The sequence below is a fragment of the Limulus polyphemus genome, unplaced genomic scaffold, assembly GCF_000517525.1.
Source record: "Limulus polyphemus unplaced genomic scaffold, Limulus_polyphemus-2.1.2 Scaffold2855, whole genome shotgun sequence".
Classification (NCBI taxonomy): domain Eukaryota; kingdom Metazoa; phylum Arthropoda; class Merostomata; order Xiphosura; family Limulidae; genus Limulus; species Limulus polyphemus.
The window spans coordinates 74,935-90,102 of NW_013668465.1; the positions used below are offsets into that span (position 1 = coordinate 74,935).

The 15,168-nt window shown below is 30.7% G+C and overlaps 1 protein-coding gene across 3 annotated transcripts in view; it reads left to right on the top strand.

Moving 5' to 3' along the window:
* The window catches only part of LOC106468067 (protein sidekick-like), a 110,911-nt gene that overhangs the window by 54,243 nt on the left and 41,500 nt on the right, over positions 1-15,168 (top strand). For all 3 annotated transcript variants that reach the window (XM_022396372.1, XM_022396373.1, XM_022396374.1), the window contains 7 exons: positions 2,800-3,004; positions 4,240-4,338; positions 9,180-9,371; positions 9,850-10,220; positions 10,513-10,747; positions 13,795-13,910; positions 14,912-15,095. In XM_022396372.1, the coding sequence (XP_022252080.1) occupies positions 2,800-3,004; positions 4,240-4,338; positions 9,180-9,371; positions 9,850-10,220; positions 10,513-10,747; positions 13,795-13,910; positions 14,912-15,095 (1,402 nt within the window). The remainder of the gene's footprint in view (positions 1-2,799; positions 3,005-4,239; positions 4,339-9,179; positions 9,372-9,849; positions 10,221-10,512; positions 10,748-13,794; positions 13,911-14,911; positions 15,096-15,168) is intronic.

Here is a 15,168-nt window from a genome sequence, read left to right on the forward strand (position 1 = left end):
CAGTAAATAAAGAAGTAGAGCAAACAATTCTCTTCTAGTTACGACCTTTGTGCTCAGTTGCTAAGCCTTTAAAAATTTTGCACGTGGAGGATATGAAACAAAATATTTTTTTAGGTTTTTTATATATATATATACTTTTGAATAGCTAAAAAATCATAAATTACTACATCAATACCATAGAATTCTACAATAATTTATCAAGCTTAGTAATTAAGCTGTATTTTGGTCTAAAAAAATATGAAAATTTGAGCAGACTAAAGAGACAACCGACCTCTTTAAAATCTTCATTCAAAAGAAAGAAATGGCACTAGGTATGTTTGAAAGGCTGAGAAAACCACTCGGGTGACATTCTGAGTTTCCGATTGGTTATTCATGTCATATATAGAAGTAAGTGTATATAAGGGAGCATTTCCAGAAATGGAAAGAGGTGAGTGTGGTGCCACTGTGTTTGATTTATTATGTGAGCAATATCTTAGCAAATAGAAAAGATAAGACGTTCTTATTTTATATTCTAACTTGTCAATATCGGTAATTTGAGTTTCTAATTTGTACGAAACTATAGACTTAGTATTTTGACTTCATAAAAATCTAATTTGAACCAGTGCTGCATTCAACAAACCATGTGACACACAAAAGTCAATGTTTATCTGTGTTTTTTAATATTTACTTATAAATTAACAAATTGAGTAATGCATAGTTCTAAAATTTGTATTATAATCTTCAGTTTAATACCAAACTTATTGACATAAATTCATGAAATAGTTCAAGAAAATTTTGAATGTGAGTCGACAAACGAGATGATATGGCCTTTCACCTGTGACCTGCCTCGAAAGGGTTAATTCAATAATAATAAATGATTTAGTGCAGAAGTACCATTAGTTTAAAAAAATAGGATTAAGTATAGTCAAAAATCGAGGGAATAAAAAAAAATACCAGGTAAGTACTTTATTTCTTGTTTTTCATGTGTATTCTTTATTTATTATTATAAAAATATCTAAAATGTAAAAATTGGAAACTTTTTGAGTAAAATAAATAATAATAGTATTTCACGAGTTACACTCACGAGCAGTCCGTGAATTGTGTAATTCGATACTGTAACATGAGATGCACGTTTGCCACGTAGTTTGCAACTTATAAGGCACAAATATTAGTTAGACATGGAATAAAGGGCAATAAAACAATAAAATTTAGTAAAAACTGATGTATCTTGTTATGAATTTAAGGGTATTTAGGATAAACAGATGTAGTTTTGTGTTAAAATTTGAAGTAATTTTAGAAAGAAAAAAGTAATTTAAGATTTAATTTGATTTTTTTGTGGTTACGAAATCAGTCAAATTGACCAACCTTGTATGGAGTTAGGATACAGAAAATAGCAGACGAAATACAAAGTTTTGCTGAAAAAACATGTTTGCAATTTATTTATGAGGAGTTAGTGATGATGCAAATGAAATTGAGATTTTTGAAACGAAGAAAAGTATTTTTAAACTTAACATGAAAATCACTTTACACTAAGATCAGTCAAAAAAAAAAGACTACATATTCATGGAAAAATTTTATTAAAAATACTTCATTAAAAAGTCTGCAAAGTTTAGTGAGGATGCACGTAATGTATTAAAAATTATAGTATGGTAATGCTAATGAGTACAAAATCATTGAGGTCAGTCAATTCGACTGACCCCATGGCCTTCTCTCTAGTCTATCAGTTTAAAATTAGGGATGGCTACCATAGACAATCCTTGTGTTGCTTTGTGCAAATATTCAAAATCAAACCATCAGTTTAAAAGTAGGGATAGCTGCCATAGATAATCCTTGTGTTGCTTTGTACAAATATTTAAAACCAAACCATCAGTTTAAAATTGGGGATGGCTACCATAGATAATCCTTGTGTTGCTTTGTGTCAATATTCAAAATCAAACCATCAGTTTAAAATTAGGGATGGCTACCATAGATAATTCTTGTGTTGCTTTGTGTCAATATTCAAAATCAAACCATCAGTTTAAAATTAGGGATGGCTACCATAGATAATTCTTGTGTTGCTTTGTGTCAATATTCAAAATCAAACCATCAGTTTAAAATTAGGGATGGCTACCATAGATATTCCTTGTGTTGCTTTGTGCAAATATTTAAAACCAAACCATCAGTTTAGAATTAGGGATGGCTACCATAGATAATTCTTTTGTTGCTTTGTGCAAATATTCAAAATCAAACCATCAGTTTAAAATTAGGGATGGCTACCATAGATATTCCTTGTGTTGCTTTGTGCAAATATTCAAAACCTAACCCTTAACTAGCTGTGAAACTAGACTTTCTCTGATGTTTCATGTCTTTTTGTTGATAATCCATTCAACACAAGTAGTTTAACTTTGTGAGGAATAAAAATATTGCCTAAATTGAAGTTAAATGTCAAATAAAAAAATTCAAGTGAAACCAATCCTAATCTTTACATCTTACAACAAGAAAAATAAAATATTTGCACTTAACATTAATGGAAAAGAAATTGAAGCTTTCAACTACCTGAGTAAATCTATTTTCTTATATATATATATGATTAGTGATAATTAGTATTGGTATTTTCATCCAAAAATAATTCATTTCCAGAATGTGTCATAAGAAAGTTCACAAGTTCATACATCTTTATTTTGTAGTCATTGTGCAGAAGAATTAATTTTAAACATAATAGAAAGAATTGTATTTTAAATGTAGCTCTTTAGTAGAATTAGCTTAGCACTGATAATTATGGTAATTTGAAATATTTAAATGAAGCATTGATTATGTTTTTGTTTTTTTTATGTTATGTAGATTGAAGCTTGGACTGGTCCTTCAGATGAAAAGCCAGTTAAAATGCAGAGGGTTGCCCCCAGCCCCATTGATCCCTTAGCTAAACAGGAAACAGTTATGGGTGGACTTGAAAAATACACACAATACAACATAACTGTATTGTGTTTCACTAGTGCAGGAAATGGACCCAGAAGTGCTTCTGTACAAGTTACCACAGAGCAAGACAGTAAGTTGATTTTCACTAGTATAAAAAAATTGACTTCTATTGTTTTTTTCTATCAAATTTAATTTTTTCTTTGGTTTTGGAAACAGATCTGTAGTGAGTACAGCAGTTTATTCAAATGTTGTATTATTTGTTGTTGATCAGTGATGTAAATTTGCATTTGTCACTGACTTTGTACCTTCAAAACTGTATTTTAAGGAATATCTTTATATAAATAATATTTTTTTTTGTATTATGTGTATTTTAGGTTCATTAAATAAGTAAGTTATGATGCGTTTGTTTTAAGTTCATTTTTTGTAAAAAGTTCTAGCAAGATAATCTCACACACTTACAAAATTAAGAAGGTTTAAACACCTTTGGGTTCCTTTCAGTCCTTTGATGCCCAACAGGGTGTACCTGAGGACAGAATTGTAACATCAGTGTGCATGCACTGCATCACTGCAACTTCTGTAATGTTAGCCAGGCATGGCTGAAAGGTCAATATAATAAAAATAATAAATATATATAGATGTATGACATCTATTTGTGTTGTAATTTGTAGTCATTTTAGAATGAAAAAGCATAATTTATATTTATTTGTTAATTTTTATGGTGGTTACGAAGTCTGTCAAATATACCAAACCCGTACAAACTTATAACAAATAAAGTTATAACAAACACAAAATGATTACAAGGTTGGCCCCTGGGACTGAGTCCATGCTGAGAGAGTTAAATAAAACCTTTTGGTTAACAATTAAATGTGGTTGCTTATAACTTTGGTATGATTCAAAAGTTATTTGTATATGAGTAATTGAAACCAAAGTGAAATTGTGTGTACTGTTTTTTTGAATCACAAAAAAAGCAATATTTACATTTTTATAAAATTAAAACTGTTAGAAAGATTTACAAGAACAAAGAAAGACATAACAATCAGTAACTGAAATCTGCAACAAAGATAAGCATTTTTAATGGCTTTCATAAAAAAAGAATTTTAAAAAAAACTTTTCAAATTTCCAAAGCTCAAATTTCATACAAATATATAAAAATAAGATACTTTATTTTGCAAAAGCTACATAATCTGTAGAAAGTTCATGTGTCAATTTTATCTAGTATGTTTTTTCTATTTGTAATACTGTAAAATGGTTAAGTAAAGGTTTATCATCTTTCTTTCAGTGTTTTGGTTCTTTTCATCAGTTAACGTTTTTTGTCATCTATTTTGTATTATTTGTTTAAGTTTTAACATTAATTTGGTAATTTAGTTCCAGAAATCATTGGAAGCCTAAAATTTGAAGACATCCTTGACAGCTCTGTACGTGTCATCTGGACACCTCCAAAACGTAACAACGGAATATTAGAAGGTAAAGTTTCATGTCAGAATTTATGTGTTTGTGTTCCATTAACAACATGCACCTACAGAATGGGTGGAAAATGCTCCATATGAGTAATATGTGAAGTGTATTTAGAATCTTAGAAATTTGTCTCGTTTAATTAAAATATTTTAAACTGTTTTATTTACAGTAAATTAATGTACAGAACCATTATTTGTTTCAATTTATAATACATTTTTAAAGGTTATTATAAGTATTTTTAGTTGACCTATCATGACAACAATAAACCAAACTAAGTTTTTATTTCATAACAAAGAATATGCTATAAACTCTAAACACTTGACATTTTGAGGTTTGCTTCTGAGAGTATTACATCGATTCAGCACTAATGGGCATTAATTACACTATAGTTTTTTGCTGAAGAGGTTTTATTATTTTTCTATGCTTGGTCCATCTTCTCAGCAAATTTTGTTGGTTTTTTAACTGCTTTATTTGGTGTAACTACCTTGGCAACTTCAAGTAATATATAAACATTCATTTTTCACCAAAGTATCTAATTAAAAGTTTTGTTAAAATATTAAATGTTTACAATCGGTCATACCATTGATTCAGTTCATTTACGTGACAGGTTTATTTATGCAGGATTGTGTGCATAACTGCTTTATAACCTGCTTGTTAAGACTGCTTTATGACAAACAATTAAATTGCTAAACTTGCTAATAATTATGGTAGTTTGGAATAGCCTCTTTTCCTGTGTAAATAACACAGTAGCTTGTTTTTTTGGTTTTCCTTATTTTATATTTCTTTTTGAACAGTTAATATTGGTTAATATCTCACTTTGTTATTAAAAGTCAATATGGTACCCTCTCAGGTCATTTGATGTCTGGAGATAGTATAGTAACCACGGGACATTATCACTTCACTATCAGCTGGAAAAATAGCATTTCCAGTAATTAAACAGAAATCTTCTGTAGTAGAAAGACAGATAGGATATTAAAACTCTGCTATGGCCTGGCTAGTCACTGGCCATGAAACCTAATAAGTATGTGTTGGCTATCTCCCAGAATTGCTAATTTTGTCCACACAATGTATGAGCACATTGTCCCCTGCAAAAGGCAAAGGGCTTCTATAAAGATTATTAACCTCCAATAATATTTTGCCAGTGCTATGTATAGTTCCAGACTAATCTGATGTTATTCCAAACTTGGGTCCTCTTATGGATTTTCATTATATGGGGCAAAGTGGCTTCATGCTTTGGACTCGTAGTCAGATGGTTGAGAGCTCAAGGCTTACTTGCATCATATTCTTGTATCCTAGAGTATGACACATTACTCCAATTATTTCAGTCTACCCAGCTGTTACCTAAGATGGACTGGCATCCCATCCAAGGTGAATGTATTCCATTTTCCTTGCTTGTACCAATTAAGCTGGAATTCAGCACTGGATCCTAAGTGCTTTCTAGGCATGGGTAGGATTTGACTTTGACACTACAATTAGCATTATTCTAATACAATTATGCTCCTACAGGAGATTATAACACTTACTTACTAATACAGGTGTAATCTGACTCTTAAAATTTGTTTTCATAACAATATTGTAACTATATATCTAAAGAAAATATAACTGCTATGAATTTTTTTTAATCTAAAGGAAAAATAGCATAACCTATCATCCTTCAATGATTTTTATTTAGTTTCATATAACTAGGCTAAAAACTAATAGAAAAAAAGGTGGATATCACAGAATGTATCGGAGGAATTGATTTGACACATTAATGGAATTATGAGACTATCTTGTTATTTTCTTTATTTAATTATTAAAATACTGTGACATTGCAGAAAAAAATTTTCACACTTGCATGCATTGTTACATATGTTGCACACAGTGTTCAGATAAGTGACCTCAGACTGCATTGACTTTATTTTCTTGCCTGTCACACAGTGTCAAAGGTAATTCCTTCTTGGCATTGCTGGACTTTTTTTTTTATTTGAAGATTGTTGCTCAAAAATTCTTTACACTTGTATTAGCTCAGTTTTCAGTTGTATAGATGTTTTAAAATAGCTGAGTACTCTGACTTTATTTTTTTGTTCATGGGAATAGTCAGGTAATGAGGGTGACAAACACACACTGCTAAGTTTGATTCTGTTCAGGTGTTTTGTCCGGATTTGTACCTAGCACACATTTCCAACCACGCTTTCATCTTGTCTTCTAATTGAGTTGTAATTTATTGTTTTGTGTTTTCTACAAACAAATGAAAATGTCTTTATTTTGCTGTGAAACTTACATTCAGTCTCTTTCCCCAATTCAGTCAGATCAGAATCCAGGATACATTTTCTGTCTAACTACCCGTGAGAGCAATTATTTTGTTTACCTGAAAATATTGCTACACAATTAATTAAAATACCAATTTTAGAAAATATAATTTATTGCTCACCTGTGATTATCATAGTAATTTTTTTTATTTCAGGAACATCTACCTATTTATAACTAGCTGCAGATATCAATTTTATGTTTTAGATATGGGATGTTGTTGGCTTGAGCACTTACTTTTAGCCATTTTATATGTATTCTCACATTGTGTTGTTGATTACTTCTTAGGTTTCTTTTGTATTATAATACATTGTGCTACTATGTTCTTGAAACTTAGTTTTATTTGTCTTCCCTGTATGTAGATTACTTTTCTGTATGATCTAGTTTATATGAAATGTATATTTGGATACCCATTCAACACACTGGGAAAGCATATAGGTCTGGGGAGTGATATATGGGGTGTCAGATCTAAATCCTAACCCTCCTGTGTCACTCCATGGTATGCCCTAACAAGTCAGTTGAATAGTATGGGAAACACATAGAAACCAAGAAGGGGTGACATATGGATCAGATCTGAATGCTGACTTCCTATATCTGTCACAGGGTGTTCTAAGAGTACACATGAAGTTTGCTGAAATCAGTCAGAATTATAGCCATGAAACATGGACACACAAAACGAACTGAATATGGCCTGCCTACTCTAAAAACCTGATTGGTAAATAACTTGAGTAAAATTGATAATAATTGCAATTCACTTACTTATTTCATACCGTAACAGTCACTGTTCGTGCAGTAGATGATATATCACTTATATGATATATTACTTATAAGTAATGCCTATACCATACTATGAAGATACAATTTTTATTGGAATTAAGTTTTAGTAATGAGAAATTATCACTTTTCCAGTTTGATTTGATATTCATGAATAAGCCTGATTATGATTGTTAATTATTTCTATTAAATCATTTTTATGAAAAACATGGGAAAAGACAGAAACAGTGAACAAAGTAATTGATTAATTGGTGCCCATTAATAAAATAGATTATATGAGATTTCATATAGGAAAGAACGGAGATTGGTCTATTAATTTAAAAAAAAAGTAATTTATTGTTTGTTCTAGTTGACTCCTTCAAATAAGCATTATAAGTACAGAACAGTTTTTGTGTGCATGTTCAGTAGATATTTTAATGATCACTCACCTTGTGTTACTAACTGAGAAGTTTTTATTTCTGTTTGTATAAAGGGGTTTACTGACTACAATAGGCTTGTGAATGTATTGTTATGTTGTTTCTATCAAACAACACATAGCAAGCCACTTGAGATTCATTCTGTGAACTGTATTTTGAACTGGGGAGTGTGTCTTTGTTCTTGCATTGCTTCAAGGCTCCCCCAGAACTACAAATCCCGTAGTAGCTCGGCATGCAAGTACCATAGGATGAGTTTGACGTTTATATTTGGAGGGCAAAGGGCTTAATATATCTATCCTTAAGTATTTATTGATTGTCAATTTTACTTAAATTACAATATATGTGAAAATAAATCCACAAACAGCATCAGTTTTTATGTTCTGATTTTATTATAATGTATGTATAAGTAATTGTGTAAATTCAATTTGAATGTTTATTTTAATAATCAAAAATGTAAATTAATTACTTATCACTATTATGATTTATTTTGAAATAATTAACTGTGGCACTAGCATTGTGAGTGGAATAACAATTTTTATATAATATCATACTTCCTACATGCATTAGCAGTCATAAACTGTATACTCATTATATTTATACATATTTAAAAAGCATCTTAGCAATGAGCATTAATTCGTTTGTGTGGATGAGGTTCGTATATGTGAAGTTAAAGTCCCTAGAGTACATTAATGTAAACTTGCAATTCATCGTTATACTTTAGGACATTCTAAAAAAATATCACTTCAGTTTTTCTCTTTAAATATAAGTTATTTTGAAAGTAAAATTTTTGATATTAGAAACAGGAAACTTTATAAAAGTTTTTAGATAATTCTAATGAAAAAATGTCTTGTTATTTTTCTTACAGAAATATTTTTATGTGAACAGTTTTTCAATTAGTGCAATTATTAGGAACCATAAGTTATTGAAATTGAGTAACATAAATATATTAAATAGCTTGGGATTAGAAATGCAAGGCAGTCTGTGAATGATGTTTTGAAATTTAAGTGAGTCATAGGTTTTACAAACACAAGTACAAAAATGGTAGCTTGAATATAAATGTATATAGAATTTTTTAATTAATATCAATAGGATAAGAGGTTTTATGTTGATGAAAAGCTGTAATGGTGTTAAAGAAGCTGAATTATGGGTAAAAAAATCTGTTATGACATAATACAATGATTAAAACTAACAAGTAGATACAGCTGCCAGTTTTGAGAAGCTTATGTTTTTAATGATCTTGTTGCTTACTAAACCAGCTGAAATTTGTTGTTGACTGTCTAGTATAAAGTCTGATTATATGTACTCTGTATGACTTGAATCCAAACATACATGTACAACTTTATGTAAAATATCTTTATCCTCTCTTTCCAGGTTACACTATCAAATACTATATAAAAAACCAGTTGGAAACAGCCTTGGCCCAAAATGTTTCAGCAGATATAAATGAGGTGTTAATAAACAAGTTAACACCAGTAACAGCATACACGTTTGAAGTTTTTGCTTGGACATATGTTGGACCTGGACCTTCCCGTATGGCAACTATACAGTCTGGTATTCCTCCAGGTATTGGTGAAATTCTATTTAGGTGTTAATAATAGTAATCAATTTATTGTCAATTTTTATTATGATTGGTAAATAACCAAAATTCTTAAAATGTATAAGCAGCGCACATATTTCAGCAACAAAATAACATAAATGACAGACAGTAGGCAAGTAATATTATCAGTAATTCTAATATCTGTAATATTCTGGTGTGCTTTCCCACAATTAAATACATATGTAAAAACTTCTTATTAAAGTAAATCAAAGTTTTGAAATAAATATTTGATATTAATTCTTTGCTACAATCGCTTTACTATAAAATGATTTATTCCACTTTAAACAGTGTAAATGAACTAGTCCATATTTGCAGTTTGATCTATAAGTGGTATTACTATGAAATATAAAATTAGAAACTAAAATGTAGGACATGAAATGTATATTTATGACTTCAGTTCAGACCTTTTGAAACTATTAGAAACTTCTTTTTGTTTTACTATAGTTCTTCCTGGACCTCCTAGCAAGCTGGCTGTTTCCAACATTGGAGCTACATCAGTTATGTTGCAATTTACACCAGGATTTGATGGGAACTCTTCTATAATTAAGTGGAGCGTTGAGGCTCAGACTGCACGTAATGAAACTTGGGGTGTAGTGTATGAAGTTGCTGACCCTCAAGCCACCACAATCACTGTGCAGAGCTTAGTACCATTTACCCAGTATCGTCTACGTCTGCTGGCCACTAATGTTGTAGGTAGAAGCAACGTTAGTGAACCAACAATGTTTTTTCAGACTCTACAAGCTCCACCATCTCATGCTCCATATAATGTTACGATTAGAGCAGTCAATGCTAATGCTCTACGTGTTCGTTGGACAGTAAGTTGTAGTAATGATTTTGTAGGCTGTGTACATGTACATACTTAGCTAACTATCAATGAGTGGTGCTATATAGATATGTATATAATGAGTATTCTTATCATAATTTGTTTGTTTCATACGTTCAGTAACTCAAAAATATTTTGATTGAATAACTTATTTAGTGATGATTGCCAGTAGTCAATGTATTGACTATATGTAACTTGTGTAGATGACGGATTCTATAATAGTTATTTGTTTCAAAGTCTGATATTTAATGCATTTTATGAAATCTTATAATGTTTTTGTATAGCCTTTACGACCTGTAGAATGGTATGGGATTCCAAGAGGCTACAATATATCATTTCGACCTCATGTGGATTCATTGTCATCATATCGTTCTGTGATACTTGAAGACCATAATGAAAATAGCCATGTACTAGTAGCACTGGAAGAGTTTACTGAATATGAAGTATACATGCAGGCATTCAATGATGTAGGAAGCAGTGAACCCAGTCCTCTAGCTGTGGAAAGAACTAGAGAATCTTGTAGGTTCTTCTGCAGCTATTTTTAAATACAAAATAATATCTTGTGTCTCCCATTGTAATGTACTTTAACCCTCCAGAGCATTTTGAAATTGCCTATTACTACAAAACTATTCATCTTACTACATATAGAAACACATAAATCTGAAAGTGTTTCATTCTATATGCAATGCTCAGAAAGGAATGTTTTTATTTTCCATATACTTGATATGGGTGACTTTTGACTTATGAATGTTGGTAGGCATGCCCTTTTCTTGCATATGTTGTCTTTTCACAATAAGTAGCTTACAACACAATTACAAATATAAAGCTGCAAGTGACATTTCTTTCAAAAAATAGAAGTGTGCATATATAGCTTTTCAATCTTTTCTCTTGTTTCGTACAAGACCAGTTTTCAGCACAAAAACTCAGAAACACCACTAATTTCTGAATCCAAAAATATTGTTAAAGTGATAATTCTATGCAGCTGTGTAAAATACATATAATATTGGCAAAACAATAAAATTTTTAGACTTAGTAAAAGTGGATAAATTCACTTTTATTTCTAGATACTTTATTACTTCATAATTCCTCTTAATTAATTCATTACACCTTCCTAATTAGAAGCTTAAACATCCTCATTGATTTTACACCACCACAATATATTTTGGGCTGCAAAGAATTGCATTTCAGATGTACTTCTGTTTGCATTGAATTGGTCCATCCAGCACAATGACATGTGACAAAGAAAATATAGATCTGAAATGCTACTTTTACTAACCTCTGATTCAAAATCTGTCAACTCCTATCAATTAAGAGGAATGTGGAGAATATTGTTTGCTCTTAAATATTATTGTAATCAGTTTTGTTAAAGTCTCATTGCTTTGGCAACTCAGTCACTTAACACCACACCACTGTAAGTTTCTGTTTGAATTTTGAATAGACTTATACATTGATGTTTTGGGCAATACTGTATTTATTGATTAATTTAAAGTAATCAGGATGATAGTATGGTGAAGGGTATGAAAGAGTAGAATTCACGTAGAAAACAGTCATTTGCTTGGTTTGAAAGAAGTTTCATAATCTTAGGTAACACATTTCTGTGAAAAGTAAAAAACCAAACAGAATATGTGTGAAGTCTGTTGTAGCTTATTCATTTACTACTGATACCTAAAATTGTAGTTTGTTTTTAAAATTAGATTTTAGAAATATATTTCTTACTTTTGAAGTCTGTTGTAGCTTATTAATATACCAATGCTACATAAGGTTTTTATTTGTTTTTTAAATTTAGGATTCTTAAATAATATTTGCTGCTTTGAAGTCTGTTGTAGCTTGTTCATATACTAATGCTACCTAAGGTTTTTATTGTTTTTTTTTTAAAAAGGATTCTTATACAATATTTTCTGTTTCTGTTTTTTTTCCATAACTATATATCATAAATTCTTCTCTTTTTTTTGTAGTATGACTACTTAGTTCCCACTCCTTTTTTTACCCGATACTCTAAAAAAGATAAAAGTACTGTATTGAATGTGCTTTAAAAAAGACTGTAGAAATAGCAAATTAATTTAAGTTATTATTCAAGGGTATGTATGTTAGTCAAACAAAATTTTTGTTTAATCATTTCCTCTTCAGCTTCTGTTCAAGATATTGTTTTTTCATGTGTATTCTGTTTAATAACATAGAATGAAAATTTTCAATAAAATAACCATAAATTCAAAGCTTGAGTATTGCATCATGGGTGAATAGCTTTTCAGTTTTAGTTTTAACAATCTGAGGCACCAATTCTATGTCTGGGGGCATAAGGATTGAATATATGGCTTAAACTAATAAATTGAATCAAGAATTTGTATTTATATCCACAATCTATTTCACACACAACTTTCTTTACAACTGCTTTATTTCACACCTAGTTTATTCCACATTACAGAAATGGTGTTACAGTTGTTTTACTTTATTACTTTTACTACTCCCTATCTCTCTACTGTATTAATATTTATTGATACTCTTGGGTGCTTCTTGATACATCATATTAGAAGTTCTTTCTCCTTCCTGGGCAAAAATAGAGATTTCTTGGTCATCCTACTCTTGAACACCCAATATAGAATTGACCATGTGAAGAGCAAGAGGTTTTCAAATTTAACCCTGCCACTTTAAGGGTCCAACCTTATGCTTTGGTTGCCATTCTTCCGGCCCGGCATGGCCAGGTGGATAAGGCGCTCGACTCCCAATCTGAGGGTCGCGGGTTCGAATCCGCATCCCACCAAACATGCTCGCCCTTTCAGCCGTGGGGGCGTTATAATGTGACGGTCAATCCCACTATTCGTTAGTAAAAGAGTAGCCCAAGAGTTGGCGGTGGGTGGTGATGACTAGCTGCCTTCCCTCTAGTCTTACACTGCTAAATTAGGGACGGCTAGCGCAGATAGCCCTCGTGTAGCTTTGCGCGAAATTCCAAAACAAGCAAGCAAGCCATTCTTCCTGGCAAAAATGTGAATGACTGACATTTTTAATGAAAAAACTCAAACATTTCCAATAACAACTAAAAACAAATTTAAAAAAAAACTCAAAGTTTTAGGGATAAAAATTGGTCTAAGACTCTGGAGTCATTGATTAAATAAATATGATTTGCTGTGGGTGTGGCCCAGGGTGTATGGGACTGGGTAATAACCACCCTATAACATGCCCCTTGGTCCAGTGTATCATTCTACAAAGTTTTGTTGAGATTGGTCCAAAGACCACAAGGTAGTTCATGGAGGAACAACATTTTGCCACTGCAAAAGTACTTGCTTGGGGATTTCTTTGGCTAGTGCTTGATACAAATTATTTATTTAAATCTAGTAGATTAAAAGTAAAACGTATAAAGAATTATTAGGTTTATTAAAGTAATTTTTTATCTTAACTTGGTTGTATTATACCTTTAGTTTTCATGTGAGTTAATTAAATTAAAATGTATGAATTCTGCTACTTTAATATTTTTTTGTTCGCGTATTTCTAGAAAACACTTGTAGTTATATATTCTTCCATAATTTTTACCCAGTTGACAGTTTAATTTATGTCTATTTGAACTTTTATAGTCCCTAGCCAGGGACCCTCTGATGTGCAAGCCAATGTCACATCCTCGACAACAATTGTGGTAGAATGGGGAGAAGTACCTAAACCTCATCAGAATGGAATTATTGAAGGATACAAGGTAAAGTGATATACAAGAAAAGTAAGAAATTTAATCATTATTTTGTAGATTCTTTAATTTGCATGAACTAAATGTATTGTAATATTAATTTCAAATTGTTCATACAAAGTTACAGCTTTTGTCTTTTTATTAGACAGTGAAAATACTATTATTATTGACATCTTTATATCACACTTAAAATATTTAAAATTGAAGTTTGAAATAAATCTGATGAAAATATTTTGCTTCAAAAATTTTGATTGATAACATAGATGATATGTGCTTTTGGGTTGTTTATTACATACGACAAAATAAAACTTACCATTTTCTGTTTTATAATATCTTGTTTCAAATTACTCGTGATGTGGATTCTTTATGAAATAGTGTAAATGCTACTTTTTTTTAGTTTAAAGTTTACAACAAAAAAACTTCATAGTTTCTTTGTTTACTTTATTTATTTTATTTTTTTTCAGATATGTTATGGGGATATAAGTTTCACAAATTTTTTAATAGCCCTTGTATTTGCAGGTATATTACATCATAATAAATAATATTAAGTATTTAAGTAAAAAAACTATAAACCCAAGAACCTTTAGCTAACATTGCTAGTACTCTAACCATTGAGCTACCCAAGAGTACAAGCAATCCAAGTTGGTGTTCACTTATTAAGCTTCCCACCATGAGTATGATCACCATAATATGTTATGATTGGTACAAAGACCAAATCACAGAATTCTATCACAAACTTACGGTTATTTATTAGCTTCCATAAGGAAACGATAAAATAATAATATTTGGTATATTATAGATTAAAAATAAAGTTCTAACAGTTTACTTTTACAGATTTGTTTTATGTATTTTATCTCTACAAGAATGTTATAGGTCTAGAAGAAGCTTAGTAGTTTTCATTTATTTCTAGAGATATGGGAAAATAGAAAATACAGTTTTTGTTGTTTACATTGATCCAACATGTATATAATAGATCTAAAGAATCAAATTGGTTTTTTTCTTCTTCCTTCCAGGTATATTATGGATCTAGAAGTGTTCCTTTTCAGTACAAGACAATTGAAAAAAACAACACTTTTACCACAACTCTCACTCAGCTGCGAAAATACACACTATACAACATCCAAGTTCTGGCTTACACACGTGTTGGTGATGGGGCCGTCAGCATCCCACCTGTCTCGGTTCAGACACTTGAAGATGGTAAGAATGTGTGTGTGTGTGTGTGTGTGTGTATATATATATATATATATATGATGAGTTATTTTAATGTCTG